Source organism: Elephas maximus, chromosome 9 (assembly GCF_024166365.1).
Source record: "Elephas maximus indicus isolate mEleMax1 chromosome 9, mEleMax1 primary haplotype, whole genome shotgun sequence".
NCBI classification, from domain to species: domain Eukaryota; kingdom Metazoa; phylum Chordata; class Mammalia; order Proboscidea; family Elephantidae; genus Elephas; species Elephas maximus.
This window is the reverse complement of record NC_064827.1, coordinates 77,340,132-77,354,913: the sequence shown is the minus strand read 5'-3', so window position 1 is coordinate 77,354,913 and position 14,782 is coordinate 77,340,132. Positions and strand designations below refer to the sequence as shown.

Below are 14,782 nucleotides of genomic sequence, written 5' to 3'. Positions count from 1 at the left end.
AGGGCTGCTAGATGGAGAGAAAGATGTGGCAACCTGCTTTCATGGAGATTTACAGCCTTGGAAACCCTACAGAGTCACTACGAGTCAGAATCTACTCGACGGCAGTGGGTTTGGTTTTGGTTAATCTTTACAGAAGAAGATCACACCAGGCATTTCTTCCACAGGGCTGCTGGGTGGATAGGTTAGTAGTCGAGTGCAAATATTTTGTGCCGCCCAAGGACCTATAATTTCAGGACACAGCCCCTTAAAGCTAAGATGTTACCTACAGTTGCCCTCATTCTCAGGGTCAGCAAATACCCCTCCGTGTTTGGGGAATATCTTCAAACCACAACGCCCCAGGCACATGTCTCACCAACCACCTCAACAAGAATGGACATAAAAGGGCCTCCCAGATGCCACGCTGGGCTCTTTAGTAGACAACCTCCCCACAGCCCCGCCTTATACCACACAGTCTTGAGTGTTTGAGTCAGGTACATTCTTCGGAATTGTAACAGGGTTACTGTAGCCACATCCAGTTTTCGACTTCTCAACTGCCCCATAGAACTGGATCTTTGGGATCTGATATAAAGGGATATCATCTCTTCAAAACATGAAAACAGATTTATCCTGTGGACACTTCCAGTAAGCTGCTCAGTACACCCCAAGAGCTAGTCTAAAACCACCGTTATGTCTCATTAGATGGCTGACTCCAGTCAGCTTCTCTGATTTCACTGTATCTTAGTCAGGGCTCTGGGATGTCAGACCCTAGAGGAGCCCTTCTTAACCTGAGGTTTCTGTCTCCTCCAGCTGACATGCCAAACCCTTGCAAGGTAACATGTAGAATTGTGCCCATTTTCAATAATAAGTGACTTAGAGTCCTAATACTGAATTCTCTTTTCTTATTTAAAAATAACACTGGAATTGTCTTCCTTTGGAAAAGAATTTTTATATCAAGATGAAATAGAAATATACTTTACTCAGCAATCTTTTCAAAATGATACAAAAGGAAAAAAAGGTTCCAGTTTTGATTATCAAGGCACACATGGTAAAAATCTATTCCTTAGGGTTTTAAACTGTTTAAAAAATAAATCTTTTAAAATAGTATAGTTTGTAATTAAAAATACACATAATAACTGAAATTAGACTTCAAAAGCTTATGATTAAACTGTGGGTTTCTACTATTTGTATGTAAACTGCTGCTTCTAAGGTACTTGAAGTATGGTTATTCTCTTAAATATTTCCTAGTCCTGTAATCCTGTTTACATAATTAATTTAAACAACGTGGCAAAACAGTACTTTTGAGCATGTAGGAGGGGAATGATCATAGAGCTTTTCTTAAGAATCACAAAATCTTGGTACACAGCACACAGATCCCACAGCTGGAGAAACTAAAGAAACTGTTGTGTACCAACCACGCTGAAAATAATCTCTGTTTCCGTGATGTCTGCTGCCCACGCTGCTTCAAGAAAACGCTACAGCTCTTGTCCATTGCCTAGACTGTGTCTACTATAAGATGAAAGACCTTGGCTTTTAGAGTACAGAGGAGGCTCTGGGCTCAACAAAACAAGAAGCAAAACAGAGCATGAACCAGATCCAGGAGGCCGACCTCGAAAGCCAAGTAAGAGAATGCATCCCTGGGAATCCAGTGACAAATACCATGTCTGGAGAGCCCGGCCTGGGAAGGAGGCGTACGGTCAAGGGGACTGAAAAGCTACCTACCACACTGATTAATACGATGGACTTAAATGTCAGCTTACTGAGTATAGTGAAATCTGTTATCTTTCAGATGTCCAGCATCCATTCACCCCACTTCTGATTTTTTTTTACTCCTTCCTGTATATTTTGGGGGGAGCCACTCCTCTCATTCATAATTCCTGAGTTCCATTGGAGCTGAATCCATTTCTAGCTCAGGCCTGGTTGATCAGAGAATAACATTTTCCAGATAACAGTGACTGGTTCAGGGTGCACACAACCCTAGTTGGAGCAATCAAGACCGATGAGAATGCATTTCAAAACTTTTCTTTGCACTATCAGGAACATAGGCTTGCTCTTACTTGCTCTTTCTCTTTGGACTTGAACCTGAATGAAAAGCAGGCAAGCTACTATACTACCTAGGGGAGAACATATCTAAGAACGGAGTCAGCACAGAGGAATCAGAGCAAGGAGGTAGAGATGGAGAAAGTAGATTCCAGTGACGTCCTTTGAGCGTGTAAATCCAGCCACACCTGAAGCTGGATCCTGCCCCTTCTCCTGAATTCTTCAGTTGTATCAGCCACCAAATTCTTCCTTTTATTTAAGCCAGTCTAGGTTTAGCTTCCTGTCACTTACAATCAAAAGAGCCTAAAATGATAGCCCGAGTGTCCTTAGACCTAGTATTATAAAGCAGCTAAGTATCAGGCCCCATGCTCAGTACACAGGGTTAACAAGACACGCAGGGTCCCAGCCCTCAGCAGTTCACTGCTCATCAGGGAAGACAAACATCAGACCAAAAAGTGTACAAGGAATTTAATATCCATGTTTCTTCCTTAGAACCATCCAATACCTTTCCAGTACACTTGGAAGAAAATCTAAACTGCCACCATGTCCCACAAGGTGAACCCCTCGTCACTGACATTCTTTCTCCTGCTTGCTCACTCCAGCCATACTGATCTGCTTTCTGTCTCCCCAAAATTCCGTGCTCATTCCCAGATTTATACTTGCTCTTCTCCTCTACCTAGAAGGCTCTGCCTTCAAATCTCTGCATGGCTAGTTTCCTCTTGACATTTAGGTTTCTGCTCAAAGGTCACCTTCCTGACCACCCCAGCTAAAGTAGCTCCCACTCCATTGCTGTGTTTCGTTTTCTCCACTATATGAAACTATCTCTCTTATTTATTTTCTTGTTTATTGCCTGTCTCTCCCTTTTAGAACATCAGGTCCATCTGAGGAGGATCCTTGTTTGCCTTCTTCACCACCACATCCAGTGTCTTCAGTCCAGCAGGACTCAATAAGTGTTCCATAATGTTTAAGTAGGTGAATAAACAAATGGTGCAGAGTTGAGGCCCAGTAGCATTGCAAAGAGAAAACCTTGGCTTTGAGGCATCCAGGAAGGCTCCAGAGGAGCTTGGAGGATGACTATACAGAAGAAGAAGGGGCAGGAAAGGCCCTTAGAAGGAGCAAACATCATGAACAAAGGCACAGGGAGGTCAAAAGCTTGGCATTTGGGACTGGCTGCAACATAAGTGGGAGGGGCAGCAATGAAAGCTAGGGCCAGAGAGCCTGGTGAGGGACAGATCGCCCAGAGCCTTGAGTGTCTCACTGAAATCCTAAGGGCTTTGTTCCCAGGAGTGACTGAGGGTTCTCAGCAGAGAGAATCAAATGAGATCTGTGTTAGTAAGGCTTACCCAATAAAGGTGTACTGGGGAGGTGCCTGCTTGGTCCGGCCCATGATTCGAATGTCACAGATGGCAGCTTCAGTTGAATCTCGAGGGATAAATTTAATGCACAGCCTCTTCTTTCTAAATGCCACTTCCTCTGAAGAAAAAGACAACAGAAAAGGTATTAGTCTTCCAGAGATGCTGAAATCTAACCTCTGAACACAATGGCTCCCTATCATCTTGCCTTCTTGGCAGTGGAAGAGACTAGTCATCCAGGTCACCTGACAGAAGAGCTGGGCTCTACCCTTCCTGCCCTCCTTGAGGCCACAATGGACAGGCTGCCATTACAGAGGGGGCATCAGTCAGGACCTGACTTCAGACATTCCCTGCCAGGAAGGGCCTCCCAAGGGTATACACACCTCTCCAAGGAGAAGTGGGCTGGCAACAAACTCACAGGCCTGACTTCCAAAAGCCATGACCAAAATCTGCTCAGTGCTCAAGTCATCAGATAACTATACCCTGCGCCCTGAGTAGTCACACATTTTACCACATGGACTTATTTTTTTTACTTTTATCATAGAAAATTTTCAAACAGACCTAAAAGTACAGAGAAGAGTATAATAAAACTACATGTTCCTATCATCCAGTTTCAACAATTATCATCAACGGGCAAGCTTGTCTTCATTTCTCCCCCCGCCCCATTTATTTTTGTCAGCGTCTTTAAAATGTAGCCCTGATAACGAAGACATGTCACCCATCAATATCTCAGTAGACATCTGTAACAGGCAATTTTTTAAACATGACCACCATTTACTACCATTCCTAACATAATGAACAAAAATTCCTTAATGCCATCTAACAGATAGTCTATATTCAAATTGTCTTCATTATCTCAACAATGTCATTTTATGGTTGGTCTATCTGGGTCAGGATCCAAGCAACGTCTATGTACTGCATTTTGTTTTTACATCTCGTAAATCCTGTTATTCTTTAACAACCTTTCTCCCTTCCTTTTTTCTTCAGGGCACTGATAGGCTGGAGAAATTGGGTCATTCCCCTGCGTTGCTTGTAAACTGGCAGTTAGAGCTAAAGGCTTGATTAGATTCAGGTGAGATGGTTCAGGAAGGAACGCTTCACAGGAGATTCATTTACTTCCTATGGCCTGGAGTCCAGCTGTGCCATTCCTGTAGGGCTCTGGTGGTCTTGGCACAGCCCCTCGATTATAAGGTGCCCCAACAATCTTTCTCTGAACGGTCTTCTCATCCCCTAATGACTACTGCCTAGATCCATAATTTCATCAAAGGTTGCCAAATGGCAATTTCTAAATTCTGTCATTCCCCCTGCATTTATTAGCCAGAATTCCTCTATTAAAAAAACAAAAACAAAACCTTTCTTCATCAATTATTCAGTCTCCCCGAAACAGTTTGTACAGGAAAGGAAGGATAAATGTGTGATTCTTTTCTCTTATCAAGTTTTAGAGTAATGAGTTGGTGCCATAACAACTTCCAATAGTGACTAACAAAATGTTTTTGTTCATTTGTGTTTTTAAATATGAGTTTCAATCAACTGCAGTCATTCACATGAATCAGACAGATCTGACTTGAAATCCCAAATTCACCATTTTCTGACACTGTGTCCTTAGGCAAGTTACTTCATTTCTCTGAGCCTGTTTCATTATCTGTAAAGGAGTTAATGAAGCCCTACCCCTCAGGGATGTTGGGAGGGTTAAATGTGACAACACACACGGTTCACTAAGCCCAATGCCTGGCACACAGTATATCAGCCCAGTTGTCACTGAGTTGATTCTGACTCATAGTGACCCCATGTGTTTGGAGTAGAACTGCATTCCATAGGGTTTTCAATGGCTATACATTTTTAGAAGTAGATCACCGGGTCTTTCTTCCAAGGTACCTCTAGATGGATTTGAACCACCAACCTTCTGGTTAGTAGCTGAGTGCTTAACTGTTAGTGTGACCCAGGGGCTCCCAGTAAGTGCTCAATAAAGAATAGCCATGAGTGCTCTTATCGTTATTACAAGTAACCCTCTAGCACACAGTTTATTTTAGTATTTGGTATTGACTTTCAAGAGCTTTCAGTTCTGTGGCAGGAAATAGTCAAAAAGCTAACACGACTGACTCAACAGTACATTCAAATCAAAGAGTGAAGGGCAGTCCTACCTGCTGGTCTTGATGATTTTACCAAGAAAGAAATCAGAATCACTGACATTATTTTGTTGGTAGTGGTTTTCTTTTTGGAGGGGAGTGGGTAGGGGAGAGGTGTGATTGTTGGTGGTGGTTTTTCAGAAACTTTGTGGTTTCTTTTCAAAGGTGAAGAGTCTGAGGGCCTGATCATATCTACAAGCTGTGAGTAATAATGTCTGAATCCATACCCCAAACATTGTATCTAACTAGGCAGGGATGGTATCCTGGAGGGAAAAGTCCATAACAACTCTGCACCTTCAAAAATTAAATTATTAGTTGATAAGATCAGGCCTTTGAAAGTGTGAAGAAGATAAACCTCTCCTTAAAGTAAACTAAAATGCAGGTATTTCACTTGTTTTTGCCACGCTGTTCTTGGCTGCAGTTCTCCATCTACAGCGAACTCAGGGTAGGAAATGGAACCACTAATTACACATGCTTAAGCAGGCCTAATTTTAAGTAAACATATTATACGTAGTCAATAGACATGTGTTCAGTCATGCTAATGAACACAGAAAAAGTACACAACACTTTACTAAAACAGTCTTCCCATTTTTAAGTGCTATATGGATTGCAACAAACTCTATTTCAAATTAATTACAGGAATCTTATATTTTTGGCCAACTTTATAAAACCGGGGCCTTAAATGCTCTCAAATTTCATAAAGCTGACCACAAGGTTTATCTGGTCAGCTTGGGCCCTGTCCTTTGGGTAAAGGTTCCAGGCAATGACCATATGACTGAAATGAAGAGGCCGCCCTAAATCCACCCTCCTTGTGTGACAAGGCACCTGGTAGAAAACCCAGGACCTGACCTTAGAATGTCCTTGGTGCAGCAACTGATGCACCCTAGCTATGGGAGAGAGGCTTTCAGGGTGACGAAATGTTCTACAATTGACTGTGGTGAGGGCTGCACAACTCTGTGAATACACCACAAAGCACTGAATTAAACACTTTAAACAGGCAAATTGCATGGTATGTAAATTATCTCAATTAAGTGGTTATAAAAAAATCTGACCTATACACAAATACTTAAAATCTATCTGTAAAAGTTGCTTATACACATACTATTACAGTGTGGCATTATGGTTAAAAGTGTGGCCGGAGTCAGGAAGACATGATGTGTGTATTCTAGTCCCTGTTCCTACTCTCCTACTTCTAGATGTATGACCTTGGATAGTTTTTTAATCCCTAAGTAGTTACTGTGCCTCAGTTTCCTCACAAGTGTGATAATATCCATCTCCAAAGAGTTGTCTTCTGAAGATTAAATGAAACCCAGTATGTATGCCCTGGTGGCCCAATGAAGCACTCAGCTGCTAACTGAAAGTCGGCAGTTTGAACCCACCAGTCACTCTGTGGGAGAAAAGACCTGGCGATCTGCTCATGTAAAGATTTCAGCCTAGAAAACTCTATGCGGCAGTTCTACTCTGTCCCATGGGGTCACTAGGAGTCAGGATCAACGCGACGGCACAAAACAACAGTATGTAAAGCATTTATTACTGAGGTTGTTGTTATTGTTAGGTGCCGTAGAGTTGCTTCTGACTCCTAGAGACCCCATGTAAAACAGAAAGAAACACTGCCCGGTCCTGGGCAATCCTCACAAACATTGCTACATTTGAGCCCACTGTTGCAGCCACTGTCTCAATCCATCTCACTGAGGATCTTCCTCTTTTTTGCTGACCATCTACTTTACCAAGCATGATGTCCTCCTCCAGGGACTGGTCCCTCCTGATACATGTCCAAAGTATATGAGATGAAGTCTCGCCATCCTCACTTCTAAGAAGCATTCTGGTTGTTCATTCTTCTGGTAGTCCACGCTACATTCAACATTCTTTACCAACACCGGAATTCAAAGGCATCAATTCTTCTTCGGTCTTCCCTTATTCACTGTCCAGCTTTCACATGCATATGAGGTGACTGAAAACTCATGGCTTGAGTCAGTCCTTAAAGGGATGTCTTTGCTTTTTAGTACTTTGAAGAGGTCTTTTGCAGCAGATTTGCCCAATGCAATGTGTCATTTGATTTCTTGACTGCAGTTTCCACAGGTGTTGATTGTGGATCCAAGTAAAATGAAATCCTTGGCAACTTTAATCTTTTCTCCCTTTGTCTTGATATTGCTTCACTGGGGTTAGCATACATACACTTTTGGACATTGGGTTGCTTTTAGTTGTTTGTTCTTACATGTATTAGCTAATGACCATAACAGCTAATATTTAGCATGCATTTACTATCTGTGTACTCATAGAGGTTAGCACACAGTAAATACATGCTGAATATTAGCTATTACAATTATGAGCTATTACATATAATAACAAACAACTAAAAGCAACCCAACGTCCAAAAGTGAGGAGAACATAAAAATAAATAAATAAAAGTATACTACACAATGGAATCTACCTGCTTCATTAAAATAATAGTTATGGAAAGCCTGGTCTATATGAAATCTAGTAAAAACAAACAAACAACAAAAAGAGTACAAAATAGTGGGTCCACAGTGGGGTTAACTATAGAAAAATAAAGTAGGTAAGACAGAGAATGAGGCACAGAATTTCGTTTAAGTGAATCATATGTCGTGTTTCTCTTTGTCTTTTATTTACTGCTTCACTGTTGCGGGTATCCTAAAGTTGGCTAATGAGTAATTAAAAATAAAAGAAAACAATAAGTTGTATTACATCTAAATGAGGAGGCGCAAATATCCAGAGATTCCCCAGAGCTGTTTAATAACTGATGAGTATGACAAGGACCTCAAATCACTCTAGGATCCTGAAGAAGCCTGTGAGTCAGCACGTCACTTCTGCTCAGTGCCAAGTAGTGGTCAGAATATTCTGTCAGACTCTAATCCTGCGTACTCTAACTTGTAGTCTTTCTGGTTCTGACTTTTCTTATTTGCTCTAAGAGCCAAAAATAGGGGTGGTGTTGTACTTGTAATTCCCTGGACATCATTTGATTTTTCTTTTTTCTTTTGCTTCTGGGTCTTGTGCCAGGCTTGGCTTCAGTAATACCAGAGAATGGACTAAAGATGAACTACAACCAGTCTGACCGTTTCGTTCCTGAGTCAGCCAATTCAGTAGCGTCTCTGAGGGAGCATCATTCTAAGAGAAAAGGACGCTTTGCTCATTTACATGCTGCTGCCCAGAATACTCTGCAAACTCCTTGGAGAACCAAGTCAGACAAGGGTCAAGAGCAGTAGGGTACACGGTAAGGCTTCCTAAAACGTTTCCGAAGAAAAATGCACATTAAAAAAAAATCTAAAAATATACCTGAAGGAAGAAAACTCTCATTGTGATGAGTGGTCTAAAGGATGACTCACGTGTGTCCACCGTCTCCTGAATTGGGATGAAGCCTACAGGCAGGGTGTCCTTGATGTCAATGAGCTTCATATCCACTAACACGTTCCCTAAATGACTCTTGGGAAGAAAGAAAAGAGATACAGACTATTAATCTGAACATGCCTGCGGTAGCTTTGCCGTTTTGGCTTCAAGATGCATATTTAACACAATGGCTGGTGCAGCTTTATGACAGCAGGTTAATTAGAGTAGCTGCCAGTTAATGTTCCCCAGCGGTTACACAGGGAGTCTGGTGGGCCCCAGAAAGGAGCTTCATCTGCAGAACCTCAAAGCCACTCACTCAGCTTTGGCCTTGGTTAGCCAGATGAGCAGCTCCTGCAGGGTGGGAGCCCCCGGGAGCCTTTAGACCAGGGCTTCAAACGGCTTCATTCCTGTTTGAACCACTGCTAAGAATTCGCATTCTAACATGTTCCCTGCTGAGAATTTGCATTTCTAACAAGTTCCCAGGAAGTTGTACATAAGAATCACTTGAGGATCTTGTTACAGACTCTGACTCAGTATACCTGGAGTAGAAATGCAAATTCTCAACAGGGAACTTGTTAGAAATGCAAACTCTCAGCAGGGGTTCAAACCTAACCAAGCAGTTTGAAGCCCTGGTTCAGACACAACCCAGCAGAGGGTGCCTAGACACTCATGTTCCAGGACCGGGCTGCCACTCAGTCCTGAGCATTGGCACTCAGGGCCTTAAGTTTTAGAGCAAATTCTTGTGGCGCTTGTTGTGAAGGGAGAGATGCATCTAAACCTAATAGAACCAGGGCTTCAAACCAGTTAAAACTTGTCCAGTCATGGCCAATGAAGAGAGAGCAGAACAGACCCTAATTTTTACAATTTGGGTGATCCAGAATGGTAACTGGAATGGGAAAAATTATGGGTAAAAACCCTGGAATGGGAGACTTGGAAGAGGTGTAATGAGCCCTTTCAGGAGCCTGATGCGTGAGACTGGATTACTGGTAGGACTGTGGAGAATGGTGTACGTTCAAAGTGGTCCAGTCAGCTGCCATCTACAAGCAGGGCACCACTGTTTCCAACTGCACAAAATCCAATGGGCAAGAGATTTGGTTGCTATACAACATATACACTGCCCTTGTTTTCTAAGAGGGAGATTAAGTTTCTAGTAGAGCTTCAATCCGTAATTTTTCTTATTCTGGTTCCTGTTCCAGTACACCCAAATTTTAAAAATTTGAGTTTGTTCCGGGAACGCTTCCTCAGCTATGGCTGAACCGGGAAGAACCAGTTTGAAGCCCTTCAGAGAACCAAACACACTCCTAAATGTTCACCAATCTGCATACTAACACACATTCTGGTTGCTACATACATTTTATAAAATTCCCCAAATCATAAATGAATACGGAGTAAAAGCCCTGCAGCCTCAATATTACACATCTTCTAAAATGACATGCACAAATGGCCTCTTAAAGTTTCTATTTAGTGGTAGCATTTGGGGTACCACAGTGCACAGTTTCCATAACCAGTATAAAAATATCTTTCAAAGATAGCACACCATTCTGTAATTGCGAGAGAGAATTCTCTGCAAACACGCTGCCACTTGCAGCAGCATTTCACATTGGAAATGAGCTCTAAAGATACCCCCCCTACAACTTAAATATGAGGGGCCACCTTGGAGATTTCATTAGAATCTTTGGAGTAATTTGCATCTTACTTCTCTTTCTAGTCAGGGCCAGGTAAGGAAAGAATTATAGGTTCTGATCCCGAATCTTTGCTGTTAGGATGCTAGCAATGTACTTCACATGCCCGTTTTCCAGAAGCTTCTCATTGTTAAAATCCAGCATGAGCACTCTCTTCATTTACTTGTCCTGCATTCCTGGGTAAACATTGGTCAGCCCATTACTCTGCACATGGCAGCAAGTTTTCAGGCCTTTATTTTTGTCTCCATTAGAAAATAAGGGCTTCTACCTCTATCTCTGAGCACAGGGGAGCCAAGTCACCCCTATCCTATACATAAAAAGTCTGCCAACACTACTTCTGAAAGGCAGGCAAAGAATTTTTTATATCTAAACTATATGCTATATTCTCTCTTGGTACTCTCTATTTTCCTTATCCATTTTTTGAGGTAATTTGTTTAATATCTATCTCCCCAGTAGAGTTTAAGAAGCATGAGGGCCCGAGCTATCTCTGTTACTACTGTAAACCTGAGCTTAGCAGAGTGCTTGGCACACAGTAGATGCTCAATGATTGTCTGCTGAATAAATTAATCTTTTTCGGTATATTTCTCAACTGGAAGGGCCACTCAGGGTCAGAATCGAATTGGATTTGCTTAGGATGGCAAATCAACACTCTATTAATAAAAACATTAAAAAAAAAAAAACAAAAACCCTCTGCTGTTGAGTCAATTCCGACTCATAGCAACCCTACAGGACAGAGCTGAACTGCGCCATAGGGTTTCGAAGAAGCAGCTGGTGGATTCTTAACTGCCGACCTTTTGGTTAGCAACTGAGCTCTTAACCACTACACCACCAGGGTGCCAAAATATTTAAAGTAGATGTAATAAATACCTTATAAGCCAAAAGTACACAAATGAAATAAATTCTTCAATTCAAATGCAAAGGTCAAAATGGCAAGTGTAACCTATGACCAGTTGCTTTTATGGTGCTATTATCACAGAGCTGTTTCTTTCTCTCAGAACCATTATATTTGCCAACAATTTAATATTGCTACATTTCAAGTAGTTGGGTCTCAGGGAGACAATGCACAGTACAGTGCAGCAAGTGGGAAGTGGAAGCTTGTCTCAGGTGGAATAAATCTCTGCCCGTGCAGGAAGGGCTTGGACCGTTAACCTAACTAGCAAACATCAGCTGCCTGCAGAATTGCCTGATCTAAACTATCATAATTTTTTTTCTGTGGCAGTTGCTTTTCCATGTCATCACTACTTTCCGCATTGAGAAATTAACAACTGGGTATGTTTTCCCGCCCTGTAGATGGATGGGCATTCATCGATATCCTTCTCAAATGTCTTCTACTTGACACATTAGGCTTTACAGAAGTCAACTGCAAACCACTTAGCGACCTCACCCTCCACACTCTATACAAATGTCCCTGATGGTAAAACCAGGGCATCAATGGTATGGCCATTAAGAAAAGCATCAAAAAACCCTCCCATGCATACAAAGCGGGAGGCTGCGCTGTCAAAGCTTCCCGCAGTCCGAAATGTAGTCCCTCCTTGCGCCAAGCTGCCGCTGTTCTGGGTTTAATACAGTAGGTCTGCGACACCATTAATTTTGCTTGTTCCTCTCCCCTCCCCCATCCTGTGCTCTCTTTCATTTCCTCCTCATAAATATGAAGAACGTATTCCCAATCCTTGTTGAGCAAATGATTCATGCCAAAAGCCCAATATGCACTGACTCAGGGTATTTATATTGTCTCTGGTAGCCAGTATTTGCTAGTATACTGTAATTATTTTTGACAACCTTGCATTTAAGGTAGCCACAGATAACCAACTTAATATTCAAATGTTCATAAATCCTTCTGTTTAATATCCTCCCTACCTAATCTATGTGCATTATTATCACAGGTAATGCAGAGAGAACAGGGCATGAAAAGTGCAATTAATCTCCATCCTTCCTCAGGAAGCAATGTCACTCCAAAGCCAGGTTTCTGTATTAATAGCATTATTGGGGGAATGGAATTCAGGTACCAAAGGAGTCTCCCAAAACTCCTACATTGGGAGTCTCAAGTCACCTAATTAAGAATCTGTCTGGTCTTGAGATCCCACATTCCTCCTTTACAGTTGTGTAAAAAAAAAAAAATGTTATGCAAAGTCTTGGTTCAGACTGAGGGCCAGAACTGGCTGGCTGTAACAGATTAAAATACTGTATACCTGATCCTGTTCTGCTCCTGGACTGGCAAGTGGGTCCTGCCACCCCCACCCTCCTTAAACTAGATCTGTTTGAATCCCATTCATTCTTTTTCTGAAAACAAAATGCCTTATTACCCTGCTTCAAAAGAAAGGCAGAGGTTTTACCCCACTGCCCTTGTCCTCTTCTCCTTATATGCCTTCATCACACCCACCCCTGCCATGCCCAGCCCTCATGGAGTAAGAAGACACACAAAGCCGACATTCAGTAAACATCTGTTTAATGTGAAACACATGCTGACTACATTAATACATTTTCTATAATACACTTGCCTATAACATCCCAAATTAACAAGTGCCAGGGACTTTTCTTTGTCATTTTTAGACTTGCCACTGTCCACACTCCAAGGAATGCAGGGCTTCTTCTGGACTGGAGAATAAATACCCCACAGCCTTTGGGGGAAAGTCCAACAAAAAGAAAAATAAAAAATGATTACAGAGATTGTGGCTGTCCTCTGAGGCCATAATTTTAAAACGAAACCTCTTATGTCAGGAAAGATGAAGGCTCAGTACAGATCAGTAATGAACACCAGGTAACCACTGGGGGTAGAGAGGGTGTGAACACGAGTTTATTCAAATCCCCAGGAGTTCATCCCTACAGCCCTGGGTGGCAACGAATGCACTGACCTTCTGGAGAAAGTGGCAGCCTATGGGCAGAGGAGAGGTTAGAAAAGCTAAAAATACGAATAGTTTCAAAAAAGAGCTTAGGTAAACTCCAGGAACCAAGGGGCCGGAACAGTGCACTGTGTACGTGGAGGCCAGATAGGACAATAGGTGGACACGGACCATCTCTAACTTCGTGAGCCCAATGTCTAGAAAGACCTGCTCCTTGGTGTGTCCTCAGGCAGCACAATGAGACTGAGGGAGCTGCTCAGACTCATTACAAGTCTAGGGTGCAGACATTCACTCTTCAGCTCAGTGGCCACCTTCCTGGTATTAAAATGCATTCAAAAGCCTGTATTAAAAATATTTTCAGGAGTCCCTGGGTGGTGCAAGTGGTTAAGCGCTCCCTCGACTACCAGTCAAAAGGTTGGCCATTCGATCCCATCCAGACACATCTCAGTAGACAAGTGATTGGCTTCTGAAGGGCACAGCCTTGCAAGCCCTACACAGCACAGTTCTACTCTGACATGTGTGGGGTCGCCATGAGTTGGAATCGACTTGATGGCAACTAACAACAATGACACTGTAAGTATACAAACGTAATATGACTAATCTGCCACATATTAAACTACAGTGTCTAAAAGGCCCATTAAAAAGATTTTCAGTGTGTAACACCAGGACTTCCCCCTACTCCATCATAAACCCTGTACTTGAAACCGAGCATACATTATTCTTGCAATCAGAAAAAAAAACTAAAGCAATGACTTCTTCCTCAGTGCTGAATACATCAGGAATGATTCCCCTAGCAAAGCATTACCAATGGACAAAAGGAAGGACTGATGGAAGAGTACAAGCCAGAGAACCCTGTGACTGTTCACATCCAGAAGACTGCTGAAGGGACTCGCAAGGACCTAGTACTAGGATGGTGGGCCTGAGGGGGTATGTGATAGAGAGAAAGGCTGTTAGTTTTCCCCTTGAACCCTTCTGCATGGAGATGTATTTTTTTAACCAAGAACATATATTACTGTTATAATAAAATTTGTAAAAAATAAATCAACAAAAGATTTTATAAAACAAGTATTTGTATTCAGAAGAGACAATAACATCTAGGCCAAAAAAAAAATGTCACATCCTGAAAATGAAAATCTGACTGCTCCCTATTTGGGGGTAGGGAAGACAGGTGACCTTAGACAATCACTTGAGCTCTCTGAACTCAGTTTCTTCATTTATGGAAGGGAGATAATACTTCAAGAGATTGAGCACCAAATGAAGAATATTTGCAGAGTACCTAAAAGCTAACAGATACTCACTGAAGTTATTTCCCTTTTTCCTAAGCCATTCACTAAAACACCTTATTGGAAAAGCCTTAGTAGATACTCTTAAAATTTCCTAATTTGTGTGTACAAGTATTAACAACAGTATACTAAATCTGC

At 42.0% G+C, this 14,782-nt stretch overlaps 1 protein-coding gene across 6 annotated transcripts in view; it reads right to left on the bottom strand.

Moving 5' to 3' along the window:
• The window catches only part of MVB12B (multivesicular body subunit 12B), a 188,061-nt gene that overhangs the window by 122,848 nt on the left and 50,431 nt on the right, over positions 1-14,782 (bottom strand). For all 6 annotated transcript variants that reach the window (XR_007518573.1, XM_049894916.1, XM_049894917.1 and 3 more), the window contains exons 4-5: positions 8,839-8,935; positions 3,360-3,489 (exon numbers count right to left, since the gene is read on the bottom strand). Coding sequence is in view for 5 of the 6 variants with exons in the window: in XM_049894916.1 (XP_049750873.1) it covers positions 3,360-3,489; positions 8,839-8,935 (227 nt within the window). In the remaining variant the exon portion in view is untranslated. The remainder of the gene's footprint in view (positions 1-3,359; positions 3,490-8,838; positions 8,936-14,782) is intronic.